The sequence below is a fragment of the Grampus griseus genome (genome assembly GCF_964374135.1).
Source record: "Grampus griseus genome assembly, chromosome: 3".
Taxonomy (NCBI): Eukaryota; Metazoa; Chordata; class Mammalia; order Artiodactyla; family Delphinidae; genus Grampus; species Grampus griseus.
Genome location: NC_139019.1, coordinates 118,018,082 through 118,032,940, shown reverse-complemented (window position 1 = coordinate 118,032,940; position 14,859 = coordinate 118,018,082). Strand labels below are relative to the sequence as shown.

The 14,859-nt window shown below is 50.2% G+C and overlaps 1 protein-coding gene across 2 annotated transcripts; it reads right to left on the bottom strand.

Annotated features, from left to right (window-relative positions):
* Nucleotides 1-304: 304 nt before the first annotated feature.
* On the bottom strand, nucleotides 305-13,762 carry DELE1 (DAP3 binding cell death enhancer 1). Of its 2 annotated transcripts, XM_082650474.1 has the most exons (13): nucleotides 13,642-13,761; nucleotides 12,819-12,933; nucleotides 12,600-12,717; nucleotides 10,418-10,565; nucleotides 9,302-9,463; nucleotides 8,971-9,059; nucleotides 8,772-8,868; nucleotides 5,785-5,927; nucleotides 4,798-4,956; nucleotides 4,612-4,704; nucleotides 2,336-2,495; nucleotides 1,347-1,586; nucleotides 305-444 (listed from the first exon to the last, which is right to left on the bottom strand). In XM_082650474.1, the coding sequence occupies exons 1-12, from the start codon at nucleotides 13,670-13,672 to the stop codon at nucleotides 1,348-1,350; spliced, it is 1,554 nt and encodes a 517-aa protein (XP_082506600.1). In that variant the 5' UTR covers nucleotides 13,673-13,761; the 3' UTR covers nucleotides 305-444; nucleotide 1,347. The 2 variants fall into 2 exon arrangements, with proteins under 2 accessions (XP_082506600.1, XP_082506601.1); XM_082650475.1 differs by lacking the exon at nucleotides 12,819-12,933 and having other exon boundaries at nucleotides 13,642-13,762.
* Between the last annotated feature and the right edge of the window lie 1,097 nt (nucleotides 13,763-14,859).

The window sequence follows — 14,859 nt, the reverse complement described above, 5'->3', positions numbered from 1 at the left end:
ACGCTTTCACCTAAAATTACAGTGAGAACTGTGCAAAAAAGAGCCCTGGGCCAGGAGTTGGGAGGCTGGGGTCCTTGTCCTGGGCTGGTGACTCATAAAGCCAGGTAACCATGGGCATCACTCTGCCTCCTCAGGCCTAAGTGAGCACCAACGTCCTTTCCGCAGTGAAATGCCCTACATCAGCCCTGGAGGGTAGGAGGGCAGACACCGCTGCCCTTGGTCTACAATTGAGGAAACAACACAGCAAGTCAGGCCACTGCTTCAAGGTGACGTGGCCAGAACCTGGATCTTTACACACTTTCTTCTTCTGTACTGTGCTGGGCAGGTACTTAAGGTTCTTTGGGAAGGCGGGTGAACATCTGGCCTCTTCTCTGGGATTCAAGTTGTGGTATCTCTCTGAGAACTCGCAGGCTCCATCTCTAGGGCTGAGTGAAGTGCGAAGGTCTGAAAAAGTCAAGCAGCTACATCAGGCATTTAGACACTAAACTCCTTCCTTCCAAATCAAAGGTGAAATGGAGACAGTCGGGAATCCATTGGGGATGAACAAAAGCGGACGTCATTCAGCGTTTCCTGAGTTTTAGGCATTCGTGAAACCACCCCATGACTTCTGCCACCTCTCTGGATCTGTGCTCCCCTTTACGCAATGTCACAACGTTTTTTCTCTACTTGATTCATTATTTTTAATATCTGTGACACTATGACATGCTAATCGCATTTTTATAATATATATTAATATACAAACACTAAAATTTAAAAATATTAGTTTGAATACTACCTAAAATCCTCTGGTGAAGCACTGGAGGCACACACATCAGACGCTGGCAAAAAATGATGTGGTCTAAGCCTGAGGAAATCGAAGACTGGCAAGGGGGACGGGAAGGGATTTGCTCCAAGGCAAAGGCTAAGGCGAGGACCAGGGTCCCTGGAACCTTCAGCAAAGTTTTTCACAGGTCACTGAACGAATCTTTTTTATGCACAGCACAGAAATGACTGTGAATGGGGAATTCCCTGGCAGTCCAGTGGTTAGGGCTCGGCGCTTTCACCACTGAGGCCGCGGGTTCAATCCCTGGTTGGGGAACTAAGATCCTCACAAGCCGTGTGGCGTGGCCAAAAAATGAATGTGTCCACTGCCCACTTGTGAGGCTGAGGCTACCAACTAGGGGAAATGGTCAAAGTCGTTTATTAGCCATGCACTTGAAATTGCTTGGGAACCTGAGCCCCCATGGAATTTCTACCCTGTAAAGGGATACTGACACCCTGTTTTTTTTTGCTGCATCCCATCTCCTCCCTGCCCGCCCCTCCCCCCAGCACCAGTGAGAGGTACCGGTGGCTGCATTTTATCTCACCTTAGCCGAAACCCAGTCTGACGAGACTCCTTTCCAAGGGGTAGGGGTGTGGGAGAACAGCCCTGCTGGGGGATCCGGGGCTGGCTCTGAGACGAGCGTTTCTATAGAGGAGGCCAAGGTTCCCCGTGCTGGAGGCATGTGGCAGGCGCGAGGCTCCTGCCAGCAAGGTGTTCAGGCTGCAGAGGGAGGGGCTGGAAAACGACTTCAATCCTCTCACTGCCAGGTCGCTGGGCCCCGGGGCTGCGAGGAGAGGCGAGAGCAACTCTTACTCAGGCTGTGTTCTTAGACTCCTACTTTGGAGCAGGGGCTTCTTAAAGGACTTGGTTCCCCTGGCACTACTAACCCAGGTCAGCCCGAATGAGTCAGGAGTGAGCAGGGCTCCCAGAGCCCTAGATGGTAAGTCAGGGCACGGAGGCAGCCTTGGGATGGTGTCTCTCCTGACAAGTCATTGGAGTGACTACCATTTATTCAACACCTACTGTGTGCCAGGCTGTGCTAAGCCCTTTGCTGTCATCTCATTTAATCTCAGTGCGGTGGCTTCTCTTGTTGTGGAGCACGGGCTCTAGGCACGTGAGCTCAGTAGTTGTGGCTCGTGGGCTCTAGAGCACAGGCTCGGTAGTTGTGGCGCACGGGCTTTGTTGCTCCGCGGCATGTGGGATCTTCCCGGACCAGGGCTCAAACCCGTGTCCCCTGCATTGGCAGGCAGATGCTTAACCACTGCGCCACCACGGAAGTCCCATCTCATTTAATCTTTACAATCTAATGAGTTTTCAGAGGTGAAGAAACAGAGGTGCAAAGACATACAGGCCAAGTTCAGGAATGGAGCAGGGGTTAAAACTCAGGTTTGATTTGTCTGACTCAAAAAGCTGTGCTCGTTCCCACCAATGGAGCAGAAGTAACAAAGAGACCAAAGACTACTGCCACCCCCTTCTCCGTCACAGGGTACTGAGCTCGGGGAGGCACCTGCTGGCTTTGACTCTCATCTGTACCTGCTGCCTCCATGGAAAAGAGGGTCCGGAGCCTCTCCTGGGCAGGCGCATTCCCCAGAGCTGCTGACTGCTGGTAGCATCTCACAGCCTCTCCCAGATTCCTCTGCACACCAAGGCCCTTCTCATAGCAAATTCCCAAGTGGTACCTGCTCTGTGAATCCTAAAGGAGAAGACGGACAGACACACAAATGCCCACGCATGCAGGACTGAAGAACTGAAACGCTGGGGCAGGAGGAAGGTGCAGCAGTCAGCAGGCCGGTGCTTCACCCCTGCAGGGTCAGGCCCAGCTGCAACCCTCCCGGGACCAAGGGATCTCAACTGTGAAGAGCCAGAGGCCCAGAACAGAGGACACAGGGATCCCTCCACCCAGGGAGCTTCCAGCCAGAGCAGCGTGGAGGCTTCTCGTGTTGAGGATGGTGCTGAAAGTGTGCAGAAGTGAAGGCTGCGGGAAGCACTTGGCCCTGCTCTGGGAGCCCAGGGAGTCGGGCTCCTATGTTATCCTGAAAGAGCCAGGAGCAAGGGTGGAGGCTGGGCTTCCGAAGGCCCTGAATGCCTTCCTGATCTCTACCCAGAGAGCTACAAAGCATACATTACAGAGAACATGTTTAATCTCTTTGTCCCTGGCTCTGGATCCTCTCTCCCCTCTCACTGAGAATTAGGCTCCTGGGAGAGGCAGTATCAGGTAGTGAGTAGGAGCCCAATCTCTCCAGCCAGACGCCTGGGTTCCAATCTTGGCTCCACCACTTACCAGCTGTGTAACCTCGGGCATCATATTCTGTGTCTCTGTGCCTCAGTTTCCTCATCTGTAAAGTAGGCATGATAAGAGCACCTACCTTATTACCCTGTCGTGAGGATTAAATGTGTCAATATGTGGAAAGTGCTTAGATTAGTGTTATTATTTTCACACCTTTAGTTGCCCACATCATTCATCTCTCCCTCTCTGTAATGAATATTTTCATTATATTCAATCTCCCAACCATGGTTCTATTTCTCTTCTACCCTCTAAAGAGTTTCTGTAACACGTAGGTCAAAGTCTATGTAATAAATATGGTGGACTCATGGCTACAGGCCAGCTTAGGACAGTTAGGCCAAAACACCCATGCTGTTATGTGTGTGTTACACAACATCCCTTTGTGCACTTCTCCTGGCATGCTGGGTGACTAATGCCAGCCAGGGTGCCCCCAGGCTTGTCCCACACATGGTCACACAACCCACTGAGCCCAAGGAAGACTGGGGCTCTTTCATAGAAAGACAGGCACAGAGGCAGGTACTGTTTGATGACATTGGTCCCCTTTTGATGGCTACTGCAGATACTTTGGACAACACAGAGTGAAAAAGGAGAAGTATTCTGATGCCCAAGAGTTCAATAACGCTATCACTATGTTGGCCAGGAAGTAAAGAGAAGCAGCAGCCCCTATGCTGGGAAATTCTAGTGCATGGCCCCTGCTGGCTTTAACCCAGGGCTCCTGGTCCTTTAAGATACAACTCAAAAAATATACTGGTCAAAGACACTTGACGATACAGCAAACCCACAGATGCCTTTTCAGTAATTCACAGTGACATAAAGCTCTGAGATTTCCTGCATTAAAGATACCTGTTTAACAAAGTATTTCCCAAACGCATCTGACCATTTTTCCCTCGTGTGATTTATAAACGTTCCATGGAACTAATGCTCTGTGGAACAAACTCCATGCTGCCTGGATGCCAACCCCTAGGTGACAGACAACCAGACATCCTCTACCCCGCCAAACTGCTCAATGTCTTCACCTCACGCGTCTTCTGACTTCCCTGGACTAAGCCACTTGTGACGATGCACCTTCCACGTGTACACTTTACAAAGCACTTTCACACTTATTATCTCAGATTTTGATCCTCACGACAACCCTGTGAAGTGGTAGACAGGTCAGGCAGGCATTAGTATCCCAATCTTAAGAGATGAGGAAGACAAGAAGTGACCAGCCCAGTAGTATGCTAGTAAATGTTTAACAACCAGCTCTCCAGGGGAAAAAGCCCTGTTTTGTAGCATTTGGCAATTCTAATGCTAATGCTCTCCCCGTAGCTGACTTCAAGCTAACAACAATTCTCGCAGGCTGGTACAAGCCAGTGCCAGCACACCACTGGACCTGTCCAAGGGGCACACAGTAAGTCAGCAAGAGTTAAGGCTTGAAGCCAGCCCAATGCTCTTATCAACCGTCTCCTAGGCACGGTACCAGTTCCAAAATCCCTTCCTTTATCAGACTTGATCCCCATCATGCCTGGATATGGACACCTCATACCCCACTGTTGGCTGCAAGCCAAAGATATTTCACGGCTCTCTGCTCGTCCAGGTATGCCTCCTTGGTGAAGAGCACCCCGAGAAAAGCTTGGGCCTGTGGTCAAGGAAGAAGGAAAAAGGTATCTTGGTCACTGCCAGGCCCCACCTGCCCCAAGTGCCCAGGAGTAACCCCACCAGTGGCACTCACCTCTCTCAAGCCTGAGTCTGCAGCATGCTTCAGCATGGACACTGCCCTCTGCTGCTCAGGGTCCCACGAGGAGGCTGGATCCTGCAGCAGGCACCTGGCATAGCGGTACTGAGCCAGGTTGTGGCCCTGGCTGGCAGCCAGCTGGTAGTAAGAGGCTGCCTGGGGCAAAGGGAAAAACATCCAGTCAACTGATAACTCTGTACGCTGCCTTTTTATGGAGTGAAGTGTTTAATTAAATAACACATAATCATTATAGATTAGTCAGAAAATACAGAGAAGCCAAAAATAGAAACAAAATTCCAAGAAATCCTGCCTCCTAAAGATCATTCTCTGTTAACATTTTAGTGTACAATCTTGCAAATTTCTTCCCCCCCCGTACTGTACGTATTAACATATATACACAAATATGTTAATATACACTCACACACATATATAAATGTGTGTGTGTATGTGTGTGTGTGTAGGAAGAAAGGGAGAGAGAGAAAACTACACTCACTATTTTTTGTAACCTATTCTTTTTCATTTAACAATACACCATGAATATCTTTCCCTGAAAATAAATATAGATCTAGCATATCATTTTTAAGGCCCACATAGATCTTATTAACCAATTCTCTGTTGAAGGAACTTCAAGTTTCTTCCCATTTTTTGGCCATCGTATACAATTCTAAGAAACTGTTATATATAAATTCTTATATATAACATCTATGCATACTTATCCTACTTTTTAGAATTAATTGATCCCTTCATCAAGGTAACGTTCTAGGTCGTGAGGATACAGCTGCAAAGAAGAAAGACAAGGTCCCCGGCCTTCCTGTGTTTTGAGTCTAAATTCCTAGAAGCTGGAGACTTCTTTCTTAGTTTTCCCTCCGGGCTAGAAGAGAGAAGCTGGACTTTCCCAAGCCCTGCCCACGGCTCATTTCTGGAGGTCACTCTGGGCGGTGCAGCACAGGCCATGGGCCTGGGGGCAGGGAGGAAGTGTAGTACCTTGCCGAGGTCCCTGGGGGTGCCTCTGCCGTGCTCGTGACACAAGCCCACATTGTACTGCGCTTTGCTGTAGCCACGGTCTGCTGCTTTCTGGAAGTAAGAAAAGGCTGCCATGTAGTCTCCATCCCTCATGTTCTCTGTCCCTGTAAGAAAGCACTAGGCGTAAACATAGCTTGCTCTGTGAACTTCCCCACATTCTTAGTCAGATACCCACATGCTCCTTCCTTTCTTTTCTTTTTTTTTTGGACACTTCGCATGCACTTCCATCCTCTGAATATTTCACTGGTTTGCCATAGGTATCAGTGGGTTCTGCCCTCCTGTACACCATCCTCCTCTTGGTAACAACATCCTAATTTCCCTTTGGGAACAGCCCTCCCCGCAGTGCTGTCAATCAATGTGCCTGCCCTCTTCCCAACCAATGAGACCCTCTCTCAGGAGTCTGAATCTTGATCTGGCTGCAACAGGAAAGAAAACAGCTTCCGCAGGTTTATTCTGATGGCAGCACTCTGAAGACGCTGTTTCTCAGTTACTGCCGCATGCATCCTTGGAGCTCTCTGATTCCTGTCCTTTCTGAGGCTTGGCAAGTCGACAGATCCCAATAGATTCCTTTTGTGCTTAGGTTAGCCAAAGTGGTTTTAGGCTGCTTGTAACCAACATAACATAACTGATTCAGCTGACACTGTCAATCTTGCTTTGTGAGAGAATATAAGAAAGAGAGCTCAGCTCCAAAGCCCATGTTCTCTTTATCATCCAAACGAAAAGGAAAACAGGGAAGGGGCTGAGCACAGCCTACTCTCAACTCTAAGCCTTTGCTCAAGCTGTTTCTCCTGCCTGGGATACCTTTTTCTGCCTCCATCATCAGACCTTCCCAACCTGTTTCTGCTCTAGAATCTTCAGACCACACTCAGGCTTTAAACACGCTTTCGGCACTTACTTCACACACAAGCCTTTTTCTAGGAACTGAACTGTTTCAAGAGTACAAGCCCTGTCTCCTCAATTAGACTGTAAAATCCTGGAGGCAGAAGCAGAAAAAGAATGTAGAAGAAATAACTTTGCATAGGGTGAAAGCTCTATACAAATGCAAAATATGATTATGGCTTATGCTCCCTTTGTGTTCTGCCACAGTGCTTAGCACTTGCTGAATAAATGAATATGCATATGAAGGAAGGAATGGGCAAGAAAATTCGCGGAAGACTGTCTGCCCATGAAAAATCACAAAAAGCCAATGAGGCAGAACCGGGCTCCGTTCGGCCAGCAGTGAATGAGTCACCTCCTGGCTGCCTGAAAACTCACTGTCAAGGGTTCACAGAGCCCTCTGTTCTTGAGGAGAAGACTCGAGAGGGCACAGGATCCCACCCTGTCCCCATCCCCCACACCGATCCTCTGCCTCTAACCTAAACCAAGTCACCATCGTGTTTTGCTTAGCCATCAGTAACAGCTCCAATCTAGTCTCCTGTTTCCCCTCTGGCATTTCTATGACCTGCGTCTGTCTACACAGCAGGCAGAGAGATCTTTGGAAAAGTAAATCAGATCACATGACTACCCCCACTTCCTGCTCCAGCGTAAAACACTCCAATGGCTTCCTGGCTCACTCAGAAGCACCACACGCCACCACGGCTCAGAAGGCCTGATCTGATCTGGCCCCTGCCTGCTTCTCTGACTTCATCTCTTTCTACTCTCCTGGTGATCGCTAAACTACAACCACGCTCACCCTTTTCTTTGTTCCTTTAACAAACAAAACTCAATCCTGCCTCAGGACCTTTGCACTTGCGGTTCCCTTTACTTGGAAAGCTTTCTCCAGATGGAAACAAGACTGGCTTGTTTTTGTCAGTCTGGTCAAGGATCTTTCCATCCGCGAGGCCTTCCAAATCAGAGCTGCTCCTTGCCCAAGTCACTAATGCATCCCCCTGTTTAATTTTCTCCATAACATTTATCACTATCTGAAATACTCTTTGTTTTTTGGGGGGTTTTTTTTGCGGTATGCGGGCCTCTCACTGTTGTGGCCTCTCCCGTTGCAGAGCACAGGCTCCGGACGGCGCAGGCTCAGCGGCCATGGCTCCGCGGCATGTGGGATCTTCCCGGACCAGGGCACGAACCCCTGTCCCCTGCATCAGCAGGCGGACTCTCAACCACTGCGCCATCAGGGAAGCCCTGAAATTCCCTTTTTTATTTGTTTACCAGTTTGCTGTTTTTCTCTCCCTCAACTCACATGGAAGCTCCATGAGAGTAAGGACTTTGTCTTGTGAATCACTGTACCCCCAACACCTCAACTAAGACCTAACCAAAGGTGAATGCTTAATACATTTGTACTGAATGAATCCTAGCCTCTCACTCACTTGCCCACTAGAGTCCAGGAGATGCTGCTGGCAGTCTGGGTCTCCACATGAGAAGGCCTGAAAGAAGCCAAGTCACTGCAGAGAATAGGACAAATGGTGGAGAGGAATCTGGAGTCTCCAGATGTGGGTAAGGAAGGGCACTTGAGGGCCTGCTCCAAATCTCAGGAGCCTGTTCTTGCCTAAGTGCGGCAGAAAATTCAAGGTGTCATTCGAGATTTATTTTCTCCTTCTGACACAGTAACCGAATTTTCAGGTAAGCACATGGTCATTCAGCTAAGGACTCTATTTTCCAGGCTCCTCTGTGACTAGGTAAGGCCGTGAGACTTCATTCTGGACAATGATTTGTGTAACTTTTAGGTTGGGGAGGAGTGGTCCTTTAGTTTTCCCACCTTTCCCTTCTAGCTAGCTAGAATTTGGATATGAGGCAAACTGAACCTTGAGATGGGAGCCCATTTTAAGAAGGGTAGAACCATCTGACTGAGAATAGGTCCCTGACACCACTGTGCCACCAGGCCAGATTTGGTCGACCTACCTGGGAGAAAATAAACTCTCTCTTATGTAAACCACTCCTTGCCCTGACTCTACTTGACCTACTGCATACCCTTTCCATTTTCCCATCCACCCTTCTTGAGACAGGGTCCACCCAGTTACCCAGGAAGTTGAAAGCGATGGAAACACTGAGCTGGAAGAGCTGCTGAATGGAAGTCATGGCCTCCTCGAGGGAAAGACTTTTTGATTTATCTTGTTCCTGGGGAAGAAATATAAAGACTCATCATGGGACAGTTCACTGGGATTGCCACCTGTCTAGGGGAATGTTACGGGGATCCAGGTGGCCAAATCTGGACAATACCTGCTTTTCGCCAGTGGGCTGAGGCTGGGCTGGCTTTGCCTTGGACTTGAAGCTACTGCTGGCATGCAGGAAGCCGGCGTCACTGGGATCTGCAAGGGAAAAGGCAAAGGAGGAAGGTGTTAGTTCTCCTTTTCTCTCACTCCCCCAGTCCATAGAGCCCTCCATCCAGCACCACTGCCAGGAACCAAAATCATTCCAAATTGCCCCAGAAAGCATGGGGGCTCACAGGAATGACAATTCCCCAATGTGGTATATGCAGCAACAAATGTCCATCTGCCCAACTCCCCACCCCGCCACCGCCTTCTGCTGATTTTAGGAGGTGAGACCATACCTTCCTCAGAAGCACCCTGAAGACCAGTTGTTCTCAAGGAGCTGGGTGAAGAGAGGCTCTCAGGCCGAGTGGAGGGTTCTTCCTGGCCCAGCCTGAGTTCCCTGAGGCCAGTGTGCCTGGGAGCCGGGCTATCAGGGCTGGGCAGAATGTGTCTCCGCAGTGCTGGAAAGAGCCAGTGAGAGCGGTCACATCAGAAGGGGATAGGTTCAGCCTGCTGGGGCTGACTGAGCCCTCCCTGAGGCTTCGCGGACCAAAGGAAGAATCTAGAAACTGCTGACACATGTCCTTCACATGCCTTCTCCTCCATTTCCTTGGCTGGCTTCCCTCCGCAGGGGTGGAGAGGGGCCCACATTTATTCTGATCCCCACACCCCAAGCATAAATCGCTCCTTGGCTTGAATTCTTCCAGTCGCAGGGAGGGATCTACTTTATTCACTGTTCTAGCCCCAGCACTTAGCACTTAGTTTGATGGTTAATATTGATTATGATTATAATCATAATACTAAGGGCAAGAACTTAAACCGCTACTTACTGAGCACATACTACATGCCAGGCACTGTTCTAAGTCCTCGACATGTATTAACTCATTTAGTCCTTCCAAGAAACCTGTGGGTGTAGGTTTTATTAGTTCCCCATTCTATAGGTGAAGACACTGAGGCACAGGGAAGTTAAAAGTGACTCATCCAGGGACACCAAACTAGTATGAGCAGTTCTGGGCTTGAACCGTGACAGTGTGACTCCAGAGCCTTAATCACTGTGCTGCATTGCCTCTGTACCACGGCGCATGATAGCCATTCATTATTGATGAATGACTGACCAGAGAATGACCTAACTGGCTGAGGAGTGGGCAGGAAGCCACTCCTAGGATCTAAAATGACCTGGACCCCTGCGGGGCTCTGTCAATGGAAGGGGAGGGGAGGACATGGGAGGGGCCTGGAGGACAGGCGTGGCCCACACGCCGGGTGGACAGACCTTCCTCCCATTCCTCTTCCTCTGACTGCAGATAGGAGAGGCAAGGAGCTGCTGACGGCTCTTTTCCTGAGGTGTGTCCAGAGATGTTTCCTGGCCCAGAGAAGCTCCCAGCCCAGCTCTCCTGTCCCCGAGACTGAGAACTCACAGGAGCGCGGATGCCTCAAGGGAGATGAGAAGAAACGGTCCAGAGGACTGCGCCAAAAGCAGCGCTCCGCTCGCCGAGGTCCTGCTGGCAGGGACACCTGGAAGTGGATCTGCCTTGCCAGCTGCAGGGCCAGCACGGCCAGGGTGCCCTGAGGAAGACAGCACTTCAGGGGACACAGTTCTCCACCAGTCAGCTCCTTCAGTCTCCGCCTACATCTCCAACATCACTTCCTCGAGAAGTCCTTCCTGACTCCTGGCTGTAGCCGCTCCCCCACAGCGCACTCTCGTAAGCACCCGAACTTCCCCCATGGAGCCCTGATCACACTGGTACTTAGACAGCCACCTCTACAATTACTCATCAAGGTCTGTCTCTCCTGTTAGTCTCTAAGCACCACGAGGGAGGAACCTGTCTGTTTTGCTCACCTATGTATCCCCAGCGCCTAGCAGAGCACTAAGATACAGCACTAATAAATACATGCTGAATAAACGCCTGAGCGAGTGACTGAATAAACAAAATATAAGCAGGCAAAAAGATAACACGGCAAGTTTGGGCTTGGGCACACGTGCAGCCAAACGCAGACGGGTCAGAGTTCCCCATCAGGCTCCCTCCTTCTCTAGCCTGGCACAACTCCTCCCCCACCCCAAAGCCACCCCACCACACACATTCACAGCTACAGGCTTGTCATGGGTGTCTCTTCTCCAACAGGTCTGCAGAAGACCTAAGCTAGCTCCTAGCCCAGTGACTGCTTGGTTTTCCCTGTCCCTTCCTGTGTTATGCACGAGAAAAGACACCCAAATACTTATTTGTTGCAACAGGCACTGTATACAATGGCAAACAAGACAGACCCAGTCTCTGCCCTCATGGAGTTCATACCTTCACTGAGGGAGAAAGACGACATCCAAGTACACAGAGAAATAATATAATAACGACAAATTATGCCAAATGCCGCTAAGGAAACAAATCAAGAGTTTACACAGGGCATAAGAGGGACTCCTGACAAGACAGGAGTAGAGGAAAGCCTGTCTGTAGAAGTGATGTGTGTGCTGAGACCTGAAGGAAGAGAAGGTCCCAGCAATGTCAATAACAGGGACACGTATCCATATCACTGGAGATAAGCTTGTGCTCAGGCCCTTTCACATAGGCAGTAGTGACAGAGCTGAGGGATGGCATCAGGACCCCTGAGATGCAGACCCAGTTTTAGAAGGACTCACTATAGGATTGCCCTAGGGTTCATATCTTCGACAAAATGGGAAAACACATCCCTCTCCAGGGTGTGTTATGCCCCTAGGCCATAGCTCCCCAGAGAGAAGTGTCCCTGGCATGGACACATTCCAGTCTCAGCTCTGCTGATGACACCAAGTTACAGATGAGACAACTGAGGCTCAGAGAGGTCAAGCCACTTGCCCAAAGTATGCAGCATGAAAGTGAGAGGGATGAGAAGTGATGGAGACAAGTGTGACGTGAGTGCCAACTTCATTTAAAATATCTTATAAGCAGAACCTAAGAGGCAAAGATTCTGCCTTGTTAGACCTCGTGTTACTGAGCCTCTGGCTTTATAGATCAGATTTAACAAATATTTACTGAGCGACGATCATGGGTCAGGATATGTACTATGTGCTTTTACAAGCCATACTAGGTATAGCAACCAAGCTGCAGAGCATAGTAGCTAAGAGCACGAGCTCCAGAGTAAAATCTGGTTCCTCTACTTAATAGCTGTGTGACCTTAAGAGTGTTACCTAAAGTTTCAGAGCCTGAGTTTTCTCATCTATAAAATAGAGATTATATTTCCTCTGCAAGATTTTGTAAGGATTAAATAAGATGATATATATAGATACATTAATAAATTAAAAGTTAGCTATTTAGTATTATTTAATTATAAGATTCAGGAAGGCAAGAGTCATATCTACCTTGTTCTCTGCTATGTCCCTAGTACTTAGCAAAAAATGCCTGGCTCAAAGAAAGTGTTAAATAAATGTTTACTGAATGAAAGGAGGAATATATACATGGGCAGCAGGGGGAAAGGGAGTAGCAATATCTCCCCAAATATGCTCCAATGCCATGAGTTACTCAAATTTTGAGTGTGGCCACAATGATGCCCTAGCTCTTGTTTCTAGGCTATACTTCCATACAGGATCATTCTCATCCACACTGAAGGACAAGGACAGGGCTAGGGAAACCTTACCCATGATATGGCATCCCACAATGTGTTCCGGGAGTCACGGGCAGACATCCACTGGAAGGCAGCCTTCCATCCATGGGACCTTGGGCCCTTGCTTGTGCCTGGGCCATGGTGGCCAGACCTAGAAGATGTAAGATGTAACAGAGGCTATCAAGTTCTGTCCTAAGTGGGAGTAGAGGGAGGCTAGGGGAGCACATGGGTGACGGAATGGCAGTCTTTCACCTGTCGAAACTGGGCACAGGGACCAGCAGGTTGGAGGAGGTAGCCTGAGGCCCATCTGGGCTGGTGGACTTGGAGGTCACCCCACGGAGGCCAGGTCCCAGCAGACGGGGAAGAGCTGTGCAGAGCAAGGATCAGTCACTTTGATATGAGCGGGACTGAGGCAACAGTGGCCCCATCAATCTTCCCTCCGACCCTTGACAGAGCCCCACGCCAGGAACCGAGGAAACACTGGCACCTGCTTCTGCAGAGGTTCTTAAACAAGGATACATACACGTGGGGATCTTTTGCTTAGTACAGATTCCAGCGTGCCACCCCAGAGCCAAATAAACTAGGATCATTCAGGGTTGAGCATCAATATTTTGAAAAAGCTCCCCGGGTGATTCTGACGCCCTCCTAGGGCTGACAACCACTGTTCTAAAATGACCAGACATTCATACACAAACTCTCGCTCCATGTTTGTAGCTCTTTGTCTCTAAATCGCGCCTCTTTTCATTGGCTCCGCCTACCCCATTGGCCCCGCCTACTGCACTGGCCTCTACTCCTCTTTCATGAACTCCGCCCACCATCTCCGGGTACTTGGCTCCTCCCCCTTCCAATGGCTCCACCCATCTCCTTGGCTCTAAGTCCCACCCTCTTCCTACTAGCCACGCCCACACCTCAAATTCGAACCGCCCCTTGACTCAGAGTGCAGGGCGGCCCCTAACAACCCCGCCTCTCTTCCGCTCTAACACCGCCCACTATTGCTTTGGCTCAGTCCTCCGGCCCGCCCCCTCCTCAGTTCCAAGTCTCAGCTGCCGCAAGACCCGCGGCCGAAGGCCCTTACCTCGGCCCAGGAGTCCCGGGAGCCGCCACATGTCGTCGCCAACACCATAGAGCTCGCAGCCGAAAGAGCGCGGCCAAACCCCGGGACGGCGGCTAGAGTGGCCTGTGTGGCGCCCTCGGAGTGGCCGAGTCCCCAAGGAAGCTCACCACCAGCCAATTAGAAGGGGGCCCAGCCGGAAGGACGGCGCTCAGCGAAAGGAAGTGGGAGGTGTAGGCGTACTGGGGCTGGCGGGGAGGTGAACTTCAACAAGGGCACGGGGATGTGGGCCTGGCCTCCGGTGGAAGAGGTGTCATTTGCTGCCGGCATAAGAATGGGGGGGGGGGGTCGTGCAGAGGAGGAGGGTCGCAGGGGGCGAAGCTGAACCGCCTCAGAAGAAGGACCATTGAGAAGCGGGGCGAGAGCGGCCTCGGTGGTGCCAGACGACCTTGCAGACACCGTGGAGACTCGAGGGGGAACAATCTTCCCCAGGCCCCGATGCTAGAGGAGGTGGGAGACGCCAGGCCCAGTGGGTGGAGGAGAGGAACCTTAGGGTCCGACGGAGGAAACCAGTAGTACGAGCTTTCTGCCCAAGGCCATCTGCTTGGAGTTGCCCGACTGGGTAGGCGATGATAACTGCGAGCGGGGTTCCGATTCCGGGGGATCCAGCTCTGGCTCCAGCTTTGTCTCACCATGTAGCCTCGGGCCGAGCCCTTCCCTTGTCTGGGCCTCCGTCTGCCCAGTAATAGGGTCAGATGGAGTGAGGTCGACTGGTCCTTCCTGATTTGACAAGAACAACTTGAATTGCTGCTTTCAAAATACCAAAGAGGATACTGGCCCCTTCCCCGCCCCCACGCCTGTTAATCAGAGCTCTCATCTTCAGACCCAGCCAGAGTTATCTGTGTATTCTTTTGTTGGGCAAAGACTCGGTCCTCTTTCCCCACACCTGAATCCGTGAAATAAAGGAGCTCAAAATCAAATATAAGTTGCTTACACTTTCTCCCTCCTTCTTTCTCCCAGGTAGTGACTTCTGGTTTGATGGAAGTCTCTATCTGGGGTAAAAGAGTACTGGAGGTACCTACTTTTAGACCCAGGCATGTGTATGACAGTGGTATTAATTTGTTCAGCAATTTTTGAGCCATATGTCAGCCAGCATCCTAGAATCTGAGAAGACCGAGGAGTAAAGAGCATTTGTAGCCTCCAGGAAGACATGATCCAGTGTTTTAAGAGTGGCCTCTGGAG